The sequence below is a fragment of the Lampetra fluviatilis genome, chromosome 8 (genome assembly GCF_964198595.1).
Source record: "Lampetra fluviatilis chromosome 8, kcLamFluv1.1, whole genome shotgun sequence".
In the NCBI taxonomy this organism is placed as follows: domain Eukaryota; kingdom Metazoa; phylum Chordata; class Hyperoartia; order Petromyzontiformes; family Petromyzontidae; genus Lampetra; species Lampetra fluviatilis.
The window spans coordinates 13,545,655-13,561,065 of record NC_136282.1 but is presented as its reverse complement, the minus strand read 5'-3'; the positions used below and the strand labels follow the sequence as shown (position 1 = coordinate 13,561,065).

The following is a 15,411-nucleotide window of genomic DNA, read 5'->3' as shown; positions in this document are numbered from 1 at the left end:
CGTGACGTGCCAGCTGTATATTTACTCGTGTTCCTTGCAGGCGCGACGACACTGAAAGCCGAAACTGCCGCCAGACTTTGCCACTGAGGCAACTGCTGCGGAGAAACTTGGATCCCGAAGGACGCTCCGCCCGTAAAATGAAACGTTCATCTGTGTTTTTGTTTTGCGTACAAACACAACTCTTGTCCGTTGATTAATTTTACACGAACTATTTATTTTATGCGAATCCGACGACCGTAGTTCGATTCCCGACCACGATTGGAAGAAGTGGCGAGGGACACCAGCCCCCCCCTCCTCCTTCCCCCCACCTCGTCTCCCATCCCACTCAATTCACACGCACTGACGTGGTGCGATATCGTAAAAAAGAAACGCGTCAATAACCGACGAGGAATGGGAGGCCTTCATTCAGCAGTGGATTGACTCAGCGCTGTAATGCATGTGTGTGTGTGTCTTTATTATTGCGCAAGTACCACGTGTCTTCATATATTCGCAGTGCAGCCACAAAGTCCAGTTCTGGAAAAGCCATAAAAATGATATAAGTTTGCCTCGAGTATTATATATATTTTAAAATTTTCTTCCGGTTACTTTTGAAATCAAATTAACACGTGGGCTTTGGCAATTTGACAAATCCACCACAGCCCAGGGAACAATTTCTATCCTCAACGCGGGAAGCAGCGCAGGGAATGAAAGAGAAACAACTACTGTGTATTTATAACCCTGCAATCCTTGTGTTTATCTGTGTATTTTTTTTCTAAAGTTCTTGTGTTGTATATATTTGGTCAATTCCAAATGGGACAACGTATTTTGCTGGGATTGCAGCCACACCGTGGCTGAGACGCATCTTGCCATTAATTTGCATTAATCATCATCATCATCATCATCTGTCCCTTCAGCTCATTAGCAACGATGGAGCCGAAGGAATTTCCAACCTGGTACTCTTTATTTAGCCAGCGAGCGCTACTGCCTCCTTCAGTCTCAATCCTCTTACTCTCTAGATCTTGTACTGCTGCATCTGCCCTCCGCATTTCCGATTCTTCCCCTCCTCCCCATTCCCATCCATTGTTGCGTCCCAACACATCCGATTAGCACGGTTGGTTATGTGCGGTGCGAAAGAAGTTCTACATACAGCCATGGCCGGCAATGCTGCCTCAGGTCGCCGGGTTCATAGCGCAGTGGCAGAGAACCACTGGCATCACTGCTCGCTCAGCATTGGAAACGGGACGGTACAAATATTTACGATGCCTGCAATTTCTCCCCGGGATATATTCCATTTTATTGGCTCGCGAAGCCGACGCTTGGTGTACATTGTAGAAATGTACTGCTCGTGGGGTTGTTTTGCACCGCAGAAATTTCTAAACGAAAAGAAAAGAAGACATCACGAAAGTTTTATCGCAGCTGGGAGGGGGGCGGCCGAGGGGGGGGGGGGTCTCGCGTTACCAAGTTTTATTGTGCCTTGAAAATTTGAAAGAACATCGAGTTATAACCAGAAATAAATTAACGGGCGTCGTTGGCTAAATCTTTATTTTCCCGCCCTATGTTTACAGTGCATCCGCGTCGTAAATACTGCGTTATAATCTGCGTTTTTTTTTTATTCTACGTCGTCTCTCCTTCATGTTTTGTTGCACAGTGGGGGGAATATTGCGCTCATTACCGCTTATTTCACAAGTGGCTGAATATTTTCACTCACGGGAAGCGGCGTATTTATTGCCCCGGCTGCCCAGTGAGAGGATGATGGTAGCCAGTTAGCGCGGAACAGCAGGCCGTACACTATTTGCATGCTTTAATGTCCGATTATCCCTTGCCTCGCGTTCGCAAAGCTTGGCTCCACTGTGACTGGTAGGCGATCAGAGATGGCTTTGAAATCTCATTTCTTATATTTATATTTTTCATTATAAACCCTTAATAAAGGAATTATTGTCGATAGACTTATGCGTGTCTGTGTTAAGCAAGTCATCGTCGTCATCAGCCATGATCGATCCACTGCTGGATGAAGCCCTCCCAAGTCGTCGCCATCTCTCATGGCTCTGCGTTGCGACGATCCACGAGCTCATTTCACCTCTCGAGACGCGGCGCAGGTCATGTGCCATTCCTATAATTCTATACATTATTTTATTATCGGAGGAGAAGCGGTAAAAGCCCGTATGGCTTGCACACTTGGCCTATGATTCTCACGGCCTCCGTTCAATTGCCGTTGAAGGAGCTCCTTCAAGAGTGGAGGAATAGAAAAAAACTACACGAATTCCCTCTCTCCCGAAGCCCTCTCGTGGCCAGCAGACCTCGACATTGGCATTTGGCTTCTGAATATATTGCCACGTGCAAGAAGAGTACAATGAAATCCCAGCCACGGTTAACATCAGTTTGCCCTTCCTGCACCCGACCACAAGTGATCAAGCACGGTTAAAGTTTGATCAAACAATATGGGAGGTGCGGGGAAAGGGCATGGGTGGGGAGCATCATTCCAGCAGAGGCTCGATAATAAAGGGGCTGAAAACTGTCGGTGGAACAAATGTTTTTAATTCAACATTTCATTTGAATTATTTTCTTTTTTACAAATCTTGACAGCCGGCTCTTTGGAAATTTGAGATCTGTCATTCAATGACATCAGCGAGGACAAATGTAAGCCATAGGAGCCTTGCAAAGATAAGACGCCCGAGCACATTTGTAGCACGTAAGCCCACAGATAAACACGGGAGCTCTGAGCACCTCCGAATTCGAGTTTCAAATTCTCTCGTGTGAGCTCCCATGCACAAACCCGATTACACTGCAACACATCCTCTGCACAAACCACCCCACGCTGGACTGTGGGTCGGATGCTGTCCCGTTGCATCTATAACTCTTACCGGGACGTTATGAGCCCCAGTTTCTGCAAGATGCATAACAATAATAATTATCTTCTTGGTTCTTTCGGTAAAGTCACGTAGAAGGGAAATAATAAAATAATAAAAATAAAACATAATAAAATAATTCTCACGACGTTTCGGCCACAACGCAAGCAGCCGTCCTCTGCTGTCTTTCTGACAGACCTGTTCTTCACCTGAGGACGGCTGCTTGCGTTGTGGCCGAAACGTCGTGAGAATTATTTTATTATGTTTTATTTGTATAATTTTATTATTTCCCTTCTACGTGACTGCACCGAAAGAACCAAGAAGATGAATCCCTGCAGTCACGAAAGCTTTAAATCGAAATTTTATAATTATTACCATTATTAATCATAATATACCACTGAAGACGACGTATTTGGATGTAGTTCTCCCCACTTCCGGTACTGTGTGTCCCCATTTGTTGTAGCTTAGAGGTCGAAGCTCTAAGCCTCTCGCGTACCCCAACGCCTCTCGCGTGCCTTTTCCCTTCTTCTGCTGGATCTAAGAGTTTGGCTAAAATCTCCGGAATCCCCTCGAGTCTCGCCCGCTTCGAGGTGCGAAGGCGAAAATAGCCTCGACGCCGCCGCCGACTCCCGCGTTTTTGCAACAAAATTTTAATGAACTCCACGGAAGGGAAAGACAGCTGCTCGTTTGATCATTTGCGTCAGCGACCGGTGCGTCGGTGCTAACGTTTAGCATCGTAGTTTTGTCGTCTGGCGTAGCGCGCGAGTCTTCTTTAATCATCTCCGTTGGCACGGAGCAGCAAGGCCTCGTTCATTGTGCGCTTGATAGCCGTGTTGGCTTATTGGTTGAGATGTGGCTAAGCGCCGAAGCAGTCGAGAACACAGGGCATCCGAGCGGTTTTTGTGAAAAAATGGGAATGGGCCGCGTTATTTAGCAAATAACTATTGCCCTTTTGCCTATTTTAATATTTTGTTGATATTTTCAAAAGTGCCAACGTAGAAATACCTCTGAGCTTCGCTGCGGCACGTACACACAACCGAAACGGTAGTTTTAATCAAAGGCATAAAATAACAACAAAATATCAACGCATTCGTCAATTACACGGTGGCCTTAAAATATCAAACAAATATCGAATGGGTGACATTTCTTGCAATGGGCCCTTATTTCATAGCACCCCATGAATGTACTTTTTTTTTTTGCTATTTGTGCTCGTGCACCACTGCCAATGCAGTATTGCCAAATAATTTGTTTAATTTTGTGGCAGGGAAATAATCTTGCGTGGCTGTAACACGTCCCGTCGTCTTCGGGGACTCCTTTGGTTGTGCATGCGCTGTGGCTCGATGCCTTTTTGATGAGAAGAAACCGCGGCACTGGAATTACATATAAAAGCACGCGGCGTCATTTATATACACATATATGCACTATATAGGTGTTGTATATAGTTTACTCATTTTAATAAATTAAATATGTTGTATTTGGCTTGGTGAGAACGTACCATTTTCATACATAATGAGATGTCAAGCTTAGGGCTTCAATCCTATCCTGACCATGTTATGTTCTTGCACACAGGCTGAATACATTATTCTGTTAATAACGGAATTCTTTACACAAAAGATATCCCCGTCGCGTTCACGCACAAGCCATGAGCCAATATTTAGTACATCGGTCTGTCACAACATATCATTAATCTAACTTACAGCCTTTTGTCAATTCAAGCCGATTTGATGGCCTCCTCATGCCGTGCCGGTCATGCGGGTCATGCGGGTAGTTTGGCCATACTTCGCCACGCTGGTTAGGCGGTGAGGTTGCTGGAGTGGGGTAAGGGCAAGCTCGGACCGTCTTAAGATATCGCTCGCGCCTCGTGTTGGCCACGGTGCAGGAATCCGACTTCAGGCCGCGGGGGTTCATCGCATCGGAAACCGCAGAATCCCGAGTTAATAAACCGACGCATACTGGGGGGGGGGGCGGGGGGGGGGGAGAACGCACAAACTCGGCCGAAGCGGGAATCGAACCCCGGGAGGGATCTTGCTTTTGCCACGAGGCCGCCTCCGCCGCGCTGCTAAAAAAGAAAAAAACAACATCAACACGGTTCGTGAATTGTTTTTGCGTCGCGCAGGGGAGAAGAAGGCGAAGAAGTTGGACTCTGACTGCGAGAAGTGGAAGTGGGGCGCCTGCGTGCCCAACCAGCTGGACTGCGGGCCCGGCACGCGGGGCGGCACCCGCGGCGGTGCCGAGTGCAAGCAGACCAGCAAGACCCTGCAGTGCAAGATCCCGTGCAACTGGAAGAAGCCGTTCGGAGGTGAGCGCCGCTCTCGGTTCGCGCTCCTCTGTATGCCCGTTCGGATCGGCCGATGTTTCAAAAGTTAAATTGTATATTTTTTTACGAGGCAATTTACTCCTGTGTGCGTATTTTTGTTATTTTACCAGGTAAGGCCCACTGAGCTGTATAGCTCTTCTTTTCAGAAGCGATCTGGCCACAAATGATAGCTCAACGAATTGGCTTCTCATGAGGATATGTATAGCAGCCAAATACTCTAAACGCGTGACGTTGATTCTAAATGTGGAGGGGAAAACCGGAGGACCCGGAGAAAAATCCACACAACCACGGAGAGAGAGACACACAAACTCCAAATATACAGCAGGCGTCAGGGTCGGGACAAACCCACGACCTCCTGCATACCAGGCGAAGGAGTCAACGTCTCGCCACCGCGGCACCGTTCGATATTTTAATCAATTCACTGCTGGATGATGGCCTCCCAATGCAGTGTCAGTCCCGGGGGTTGTTTGACCGTACTTCACCACGCCGGTCGGTGTGGATCTGGTGTCGGAGGCACCATCATTGTTAAGCTAAAGCTGTTTGGGCGTGTGGTGGCTGAGCATGTGAGCTACTTGACCGAGCCAACGTAGCCTCGCCTGCCGGAGGGACAAGTGCTGTCAGCAAGAACCTATGATGGCCGGCACGGCATGCGATGGGGTGGGCGACCAACACCACTCCTGGCCACCTTTGTCGCCGCAGGGCTGAAAATTATACACCGTACCAGATGTATTAATGTGTGGCTGAGTCGACCTTGGGGAGTCCCAGGACCGATTCAGATAACCATCACTGGTGTTGACCGTGAGCGGCAATTGAACCGGGTGGCCGGGATTGTAGCTGAGCGTGCTAACCACTACACTGCCGCTCCCCACAGACACACACACATTCACACATTGACACATTCACACACACACACATTGACACACATTGACACACACTCCCCGGGGGAAAAGACATTGAGCCGTTGTCTCAGGCCGAACTGATCGGCTCTCACTATTTCGACGTTCTCCCGCAGCCGACTGCAAGTACCGCTGGCAGAACTGGGGCGAGTGCGACGCCACCACCAAGATGAAGACTCGCCAGGGCGCCCTGAAGAAGGCCATCTTCAACGCCGAGTGCCAGCAGGAGGTGACAGTGTCGAAGCCATGCGGCAAGAGGGGCAAGTCCAAGGCTAAAGGTGAGGGTCGCGGTCACCGCTGGCGAAATGCCGTCGGCCACTCAACCAACGGCTCGTGCGTCTCGTCATTTGAAATATGGAGGGTTCAGTGATGCACTGCGATTTGATCCAAAAAACTGAACTAAACACCTTTTTTTAATTTTCCAGGTAAGGCCGACTGAGCTATATAGCTCTTTTTAAGAAGTGACCTGGCTGTTACAAAATGACAGCTCAACGAAGTGGCTTATCACGTCGCAATTTATAGCAGCCAAATAATCTAAATGTTCATTCTAAATGTGGAGGAAACAAACCAGAGGAGCCAGATAAAAATCCACCCGCCCACGGGGAGAACATGCAAACTCCAAATATACAAGCATCAGGGTTGGAATCGAACCCAAGACCTCCTGCATTCCAGGCGAGGGAGTCAACATTTCGCCACTGTGGCGCTTTGGAAGCAGGGGTTGATGGATCACGTCGAGATATGTGATACTCAGGAGGTGGACGGGTGGCTAGGAAGTCAGAGCACTAACCTGGAACTGCCAAGATCGTGAGTTTGAATCCGGCAAACGGCGAGAGTTTGATTTGGATTCTCCAGCGCAGTGAGTTGATGGTCTCAGCCCAGTCACCGAGAATAGCACAGGAAATGCATCGCGCTTAGATTTGCTTTCCTGCTTCGTTTCCTGAATTCTAGCTCTGATAAATCTAAAATATCGCGTGGACTCTCATTGACAAACATCACTCGCTGCAGAAGGGTGGGTGGGAATGTGCTGCCCCCTCCTGTGGATAAGAGATCACTTGAATAGATCTCAGAAGTTGTTCTGCGATATCTGCTTCTGCAGACCATTTTCTAACACGGTGTGCTGCACTGCTCTACGAGACGTGCTCGTGGATTCAGGTAAGGCCCGGAGATGGGAGTTCAGTCAAGTGGATGTGTGAAGCCCACTGGGTTTTCTGACAAAGTTATCCAAATATTCATCCACCATAATTTTCCAAACATCCCAATGCAAGATTATCACGAAAATGTTGTGTGCGGTGGTGTAAAGTGTGGGTACTCTCACCTCTAACCAAGATGTCTCGCCAGCGTGGAAGAGTAGGCCAAAACAAATCCCCTTAAAGGGCCATCTAGAGCTCCCTCTAGGGGAGGCCCCCTTCCGCCAGCAGTGGTACGAGCGAGCAATTGCAGAGCTGCGCTTTTACCTTTCCATTTCACGTACCGTAAAAGTGTATCCTTTCTCCTGCTTCTCAGGTTTTTTCCCTCCGCATTTAGAAACATGTGTTTATAGTATTTGGCGCCCATAAATTTACATGCGATGATAAGCCACTTCGTTGGGGTATCATGTGGCCAGGTCGCTTCTGAAAAAGAACTATGTAGTAGCTCAGTGAGCCTTACCTGGTAAGATAAAAAAAAGTGTTTAAAATGGTTTAAATATATGCATTCTTTGTGTATTTGCTTGTAAAGAAAAGTAATTATTATGCATATCAAAAGTATTGCAATAGCTGACGGAGCTGAGGACGCAAGAAGGACTTTTATCTTGGAGGGCAGCAGGTTTTTGAAAGTACTCGTGCCCTCGCCATTATTAATTTATATTTCAAAATAATAACAGCTAGGATCAGTGCACTCATTCTATTATGTTATTAATACATGACAGGGCTTTAAAGTGAAGCTCATGCTAGGTTGATTTGACATTTTAATTCACACTGTCCAAACTTTGCAAGCGCTGCGCCGAGTGTGCTGTCTGAGATGAAGACGTCACTTGCTCTACCTTCAAGGTGGAAAGTGACTTTCCAGCATCTTCGAGGTTTTTTGCACATTTAAACCACTTTCAGTCAATCTAGATCTGAAGTTTTCGTGACTGCAATGATCCATACTCTTTGGTTCTTTCGGTAAAGTCACGTAGGTATAAACCTCCCAGATTGCCATCGGATGTTTACGCTCTATGGATTTTTTCACTTTCAGTGACTAAAACAACTATGGTGCCACTTGGGCAGGGATTGACTTTACCTGCTATGATCAGATGCCCTCAGTGTGCCCGATCTCGTCAGATTTCAGAAACAAAGCTCGGGGTTGAACCTGGTTCGTACTTGGATGGGTGACTACCTCCAGGGCTTGCCAGGTACTGCAGGTTGGACCTGCGAGGTGGCTAGGACATGGAAAGGCTGAGTGTCACCCACTCGTATGCACCTCTGATTAGCACAATACGGTGAAAAAGAAGTTCAACATACGTATGAGTGCTGCGTGTTGTCTGATTTCCTCCCAGTTGAACAAAAATTCATATTCATGGAATTGTCCAAAAATCTGACAGCAGGACCCACCTGAAAAAAGTATTGGAACTCAGAGAGGCTTTTTTTGGGTGAATAATTATTCAGACTTTTTAGTTCCGATTACAATCGTAACTAATATTACTGTTATAGGCAGTCACTACATTTCTAGCTATGATATTAGCTTAAGCGCTCGGTGGATTGTTAAATTGGAAGACTGTGAAAGATGGAGTTGGCTTGGGGTGACCTTATTGATCATGGCTGATGATGATAGCGACGAATCCCATTTGTATGCATTCAGCCTTTAACTGCTTGTAGAAAGGACACCTTTCAATAAAGGTGCCTTTTAAAGGACGCTATACATTGTATGGAAGGATAGGGTAAGATATTTTTGCAGTTCATGAGAGAAAGTGGCAGGAAAGCATCGTGGATGCATTCAGGAAGAGGTGGTTGTCATTGATAATACACGTGTGCAAGGTGGAGGAGTGCAGATGGCCGAGGAAGGTATTTGGAGTGGTTACCAGAAGCTGGTGACCAAGCAGAAGAGAAGACCTAAATCCTGATAAGATGAGATGAGATTGTGAGAGCGGTTGTTGAGCTGAAGATGTCGACTTAACAACTACGGGATCTGGCAGAAGAAAGCCAAGGCGAGGAGTGGTGGCATCAATGGCATTGGCCCTCATGACCTCTTCACCTCGACTTGGCCTTTATACGTATTATTTTATACGTGAGTTTAAATATGCACACAAAATCAACCGCCATTCGACACTAAGTGGCAGTGATGTTACCACGTGCTTGTGCCAGACTATATGCACTTGAAGGCCACGGGAAGTGTCGAACGCCGGCTCACAGGAGGTCATGGGACAGACCCAGATGCCATTGGTTGACTGACTAAGATGACTGGCCGATGCCACCACCTATCCCTCCTACTATGTCACCTTCCTGGTAATTCAGATATGCATATGTACATACATACATGCATACACTTATTGCACGTGTCCTTTCTTCACATTTTTGTTTGCACATGCCACGAATGCAATCAGCATCGCGGCACAGAGTAACCGTGGGTCACGTGACTTCTGGCACACAGGAAGAGTGGCCATTGATTGCCCCTGAAGAAGCACCGTCTCCTCTGTCGACAATCGCAACACATGAACTCTCCCATTTTTGCTCGATGATCAATTCACTCTGGGTCCGTTCACCTCGTGTTCGCCACGATGCTGGGCCGAATTTAATTGCAACCACATTTGTTTTACGTAGAATTGGTCATTGCTGTTCTTTCGCCCATCATGAATAGGCTCGATTGAGGCCGCCATTCTTAGTGAACACAAGAACACGTTTTGTACAGGGCTTGAAACCCGGGTTTTGGTGGTTGCTGGTTTTGGTGCTCGGCTCCCTGAGCGCACCCCGGCCACGTTCATAAAAAAAAACCCCAGTGATTACTCGAGGTTTGCCACAACAATCCTATCTCAACACGCAGTTGTCTGCAAGCCAGCGGCAATTTTTTCTGAGCTAATAAGACTGCTCAGAATTTCATTCAGCCTCGCAAATAGAATACAAAAAAACACACACACGCGCACCTAGGGGCACCGATACAACTTAAAATTACCCACTGATTAGACTGCGAGAGCGAGCTGCAGGTGGTAGCGTGACAATTCTGGGATGAAAGATTCTGTGGTCCCTCGATACGGAGGCCTTACGCAAACCACGCTTTTGACTCGTTTATTTAAATGTTTTTTTTTTGCCCCTGCTAGGATTTCGGGGGGCTCATTATCATTTGGTAAATAGCAGTCGCTGGAGGTTTTTGTTTAATTCCATTTCAGTTTGATTTCCTTTCACTGAGCGTGGTTAATGTGTCGGATGGTGATATTTCGTTTGTGTCTAAATACTTGGGGGAATTGCCGTTATGTCTAATGCGCCGCCGAAAATCAATCCTTGACGTAACGATGTGTTGTAAGAAATCCATGCACGTATCGATTGACATATTAACCTTATCAGTGGGAATACCTTTTTAAACAACTGATAATCACAAGAACAACATTAATAATCTCTGCTTGTCCAGGAAATTATGGTTGTGATCGTGATCATTGTTGAATAATAGATACTTTGTAAGATGTAACAAATAATCCCACACCTGAGCTCACACAATTTCCTTTTTTTTTTTCACAAAATGCAAGCGCACGTTTTAATTAAATTTTACTTATTTATGGGGGGAAAATAAACTTAATTAATACATCACATTTCCGTGTAAGTTGTCATCGTTAATGGAACGTGATTTGAAAAATGGCTTAAATTTCCATCCGGCGGTGGGCGCTATACGTTGCTGAACTGACGACTTCACCGAGAGATGCTTGAGATGATTCATTACCTTCACGAGCATGTTCATCACTCGTGATGCCTTGCTTACACAAGCATATGTCTAAACAACAACAACAACACCACCACCAGACCGCAAAATCGAAGGGTGGCTCTGTGATTCTAGAATATCTTGGCTTCATACCCACGTGCGATCAATGCCAGGGGAGCGGTGGTGCAGCGGTTTTAGGCGCAGCCTGCACTACAAACCCAGCGATCCGAGTTCGATTCCCTTGCCAAGGTTTATGTCAAGTGAAATCTGAATTGGTCCTGTCCCTTCATCAACTTGCACTGACCAGGATGGTGATAGTACGGTCATAGAACAAGGCCTCAATCGAGCAGTGGCATAACAATGGACTGTAATATATTCTTATTATTGTCCAGATTTAAACAAATACCAGGCAAACACTGGTAGACTGGAATAGGTGGCATGTCACTAATAGCAGCCACGGCCGCAGCGAGAGCTATACTTGATGTGGTGTGCTGGGTACGGAAATATCTTCTGGGTCGCCTAACGAGACAGACCCAGCTGAAATGAAGTGTGTGGGTCTCTTAAGCGGCTGCCTGAGCACCATACTGATTATAACCCCAGCTCCCTGCTTGCTGCGGTTTTGCGTCAGCACACGGGAACGCATTGTTCTTTTCCCTGCCACGTACATAAATCGTCGCCCGCAAATATATAAATATATGCCAGTCCCACGCTAAAAGATGAACCTTAAACAATGGCGCCTCTTAATCTTTTTTTTACGCGCGCGTGCGTGTCGCCTCCGCCACTTATCTTGCGCGTTACATTTATGCCGTAAAAAAAAAAATCTCTAATAAAAATCCGCTCGTATTTTTTGTCCCGCCCAGTGGCCAATTTTAAGTAATCTGTCCGTCTTTTAAGAAAAAAAAATCTTCAGGTGGATGTAAATAGCGCGCTCAAAGCATTCGTCGTGAAACTACGCGACTGTGAATCTTTGCTTGCAACAAAATGCAGATTCCGCGCGCGCATGTGGGCGGCGCGGTAAACACCACGACATTCCGACTGCTTTGCATGCATCTGTTTATCTAGCGTAAATGACCTTTAAACGCCCGTGGCCTCGAGTCAATCTGGAACGTTCCTGTTACGTGTCCAGGGAAGACGGAGAGAATGAATCACGGGCTCCACGGAGTGTCACAGCGGCTCAGAGATTTGTCCGACGTGCCCCCCCCCCCTCCCACTGTAAGCACAAATTCGAAAAACCGCCACCTTATTTGCAATCTGACCCCTCACCAGTGACCCCTCTCTCGATCGCTCCAAAGTCTGCCCTCGTGTTCACGAGAAGACATTTTATTTGCCCAAAGCGAACGTAGCCAGGCGGACGTAGCCCCAGAGGGGAGGGACCGCCGCGCCAAACGTACGTACATTGAACTTCTTTTGCGCCATACGTGGCCGACCGTGCTGGCCACTGTTGGGGCCGCTCCCAGCGTGAATTTTCCTGCGCTTACAGCTAGGGCGGGCGAACCACGCAGCGTCCACTGCGGAGTGTGCCGAGCGAGCGTGCCGGCTGGTGAGATGGTTTCGTCGGATTGTTCTTTGCGGTGTGCAAAAGGGGGAATCTGAGCCATGGGTTCAGTTGAGCGTTCGCTGTCATTTAATTGATGGAATTAAAGATTTAATTCAATTCACTAAATGGGGTTCATAGCATTGATAGATATTGTTTTGCGTTATATTGAATGTGTCATGGGACGTTTTTGCCAGTTTCAAAGTATGAAAAATAATAATAGGTTTTTACGTTCTCTGGCAATAAAACAGGTGTTAAGATGTTCAAACATAAACTAGATACCTTTTTCAAGGTATCAAGTCTGCTTAATACATGCATATATTGTGAGAGCATGTTTTATTTGCATGTTCACCACACGCACGTGGTTGATGCAGACATAATTCTTTCTGGTGTTTGAACATCTTGTCGCCTGTTTTATCGCCAGAGAGGCTAAAACCCCATTCTTAGTTTTTCACATATTCAACGTGTTTGTTCGTTTATTCAGAGAGAGAGATATATTACCAGTGGACTGGTTGTGCAGTAGTTCACCGCCAACGACTGCGGTGACCTGGGCCTTGTTCCCAATCTTCACCAACCGCAAGTAGCTTGCACGCCCCCACGAGGAATTGCGGCAAACGCCGATGGCAAGAACGACATCTGAACAAGTTTACTGGGGGGCTGTGTGTTACGAAGCGTCACTATCAACGTTAGTGTGCGGGGAGCAGGAGACCATTGGTGCACATCGTCTTCGGCCGTGCAGTGGCGTCAGGGCGTGCCGGGGTGAGCTGGTTGCACTGGCGGAGCCAGTGGGGGGTTGGGTGGCACGTGCCCCCTCCCAATGATCCGATCAAATCCCTAATTTCGATCGGATCATTGGGGTTTATTAGTAATAAATCGGCATTTTGCGAACCCCACTGCCACTGTGTAGCAGCATATTATTATGTGCCAGGGACTCTATGAGATGATATGACAATAGTCTGAGTCCATAATTGGCAATAAGTAACGGCAAAGCAGTTATAAGTGACTCAGAATTGTGCGCAGTTACGCATACAGTACACGACGTCCCTGAAGGCAAACACCTTCAGCGAGCGCGATGCCCATCACATCGCCGCACACGCGTCGAATAAAAAGCAAGGGACAAGTCCTTACTTTGTTACAACTCCTCATTGTTCATTGCTGGAGGGGTTGCCCTCCTACCTGAAAACCCTGGCTCCGCCATTGGCTGGTTGCCCTGCAAGTGCTGGCGGAGGAGGCTTCGAAGTGGTTCTGTGGCAATGCGGGCAGACGTCCACTCGAAGAACATTTATGTATTTATCTATATATATTTACATTATATATCTGGTGTTTTGACCTGTGGGAAGTCGCGTGAAATAACGTTCGCGGAACAAAAACAGAATATTTTCCGACAAAGAATTGACCGTAACCCCCGACATACATAGGTCGTCTAATCGTGAGCGCTCCTGCCGTTTGTGTCTCCCCGTCGTTCACGCAGCGTCAAAAAAGAAGGGCAAGGAGGGCAAGAGCAAGGGAGGATCGAACTGAACGCCCCCCCCCCCCCCCCTGCGCCGTGCCCGGCCACGGAACGTCTTCACGGGGGTCAGGCCAACAAGTCCGTCCGCAAAATGTCTGGCCGACACTGGGAGAACAACCACACTAATGGGGGCCCACGAGCTCGTCGGCAGCATTCGGTGATTAACGCTAGCACATTACACACACACACTGACACGCACACGCACGTACGCACGCGCACATACACACAACGATATTTTATTTCGATTTTGTGTTTTTTTCCCCCCGTCACGATCAGATCTTTCTCGTTGGTTTTTTTTCTCGTCCCGAATAATCAACTGTGTAGATTTGCTTTAGTGCGCATGAAGCTGTGTGCATCCGAATGTTACCCCAGATTAAACCTCCTTTCCGTACCGCTAGGAAGTTCGTGATTTAGTTACGAACATTTTATATTTTAAAGGTTTCCCCCCCCCCCCGCCCCTACGTTTTTTGCTGCAGTATACGAAAATGTTCTAATTTGATTCATTCGCTAATTGATATTATTACCCAAGTGTATCTCCTGTATTGGGGTTTTTGTACTCTTTAAATAAAATAAGAATAAAAACATTTAATACACTTTTTAAAATCTTGCTAGAAAACTAAATGTAAAAAAAAAATCAATGTTCAGTTTGTAGCGGAAGATAGAAACACACGGTATCCTTTTGAAGGCATACTTGAAAAGTGCTTTTCTTTAATAGCTGTTGAATACATACGATCTGTTTGCAACTATAATATGCTTCGGCCTCTGTGTATTGCCATTTAATCGACATTAAAATGGTGAAATGTTATAGTCCCCCAAAAAACAAACCCCATCCACTGTTGGTCAGTTTCTCGTTTTTGTTCTTTCACCGAGGTTCTGAGTTTCACTGAATTCAGAGTTTCCGCGGTTTTGGTTCTTCCACGAATGCGGATACCCGATGCGCAAACGTAAAACATTTAAAAGCCTCCAGGAGTTGTGTGCAACTGTGGTCGTCCAGAACACACCGTACAACGTATAACGATGCAATGCAAAAAGAGACATCACAGCAATACCATCCACCTCAATGTGAACTCGGACTCGTTGCTCTGCACCTACATCAGCAGCAGCCGTACCACGGCAAGAATGGGACTGAAATCGTTGTGCCTCAAATTCAGGCTCTACGCTCTACAGCTCTCTCTCTCTCCGATGCATTCTCGAGTCGTGCCGCGCGTTGTTCAGCACGATGTCCGACGATTTGCTCGACGTGCTGGGAGCTCCTTCAAAACGACGCGCGCGGTACAACTTCGAAGCCGCGCCTGGCAGCGATACAGCACGGCCGCGAAAACCGACTCGGTGCTATCCGGCCTCGGCTCTCCATGACTCCCACCGTCCGTCAGCTACAGCGTCCCGTCAACGCCGCCTATGGATGCACCTGGGCCCGTTTTCCTCTTTAGGCGGCACGGTTCTGCGTGTCGCACACGGGCGGACGA

At 47.2% G+C, this 15,411-nt stretch overlaps 1 protein-coding gene across 1 annotated transcript in view; it reads left to right on the top strand.

Moving 5' to 3' along the window:
* Positions 1 to 14,769, top strand: part of PTN (pleiotrophin) — an 85,678-nt gene extending 70,909 nt beyond the window's left edge. The window contains exons 3-5 of the mRNA XM_078859213.1: positions 4,942 to 5,124; positions 6,155 to 6,316; positions 13,907 to 14,769. Of these exons, the coding sequence (XP_078715339.1) occupies positions 4,942 to 5,124; positions 6,155 to 6,316; positions 13,907 to 13,956 (395 nt within the window). The 3' untranslated portion in view covers positions 13,957 to 14,769. The remainder of the gene's footprint in view (positions 1 to 4,941; positions 5,125 to 6,154; positions 6,317 to 13,906) is intronic.
* Positions 14,770 to 15,411: the final 642 nt, after the last annotated feature.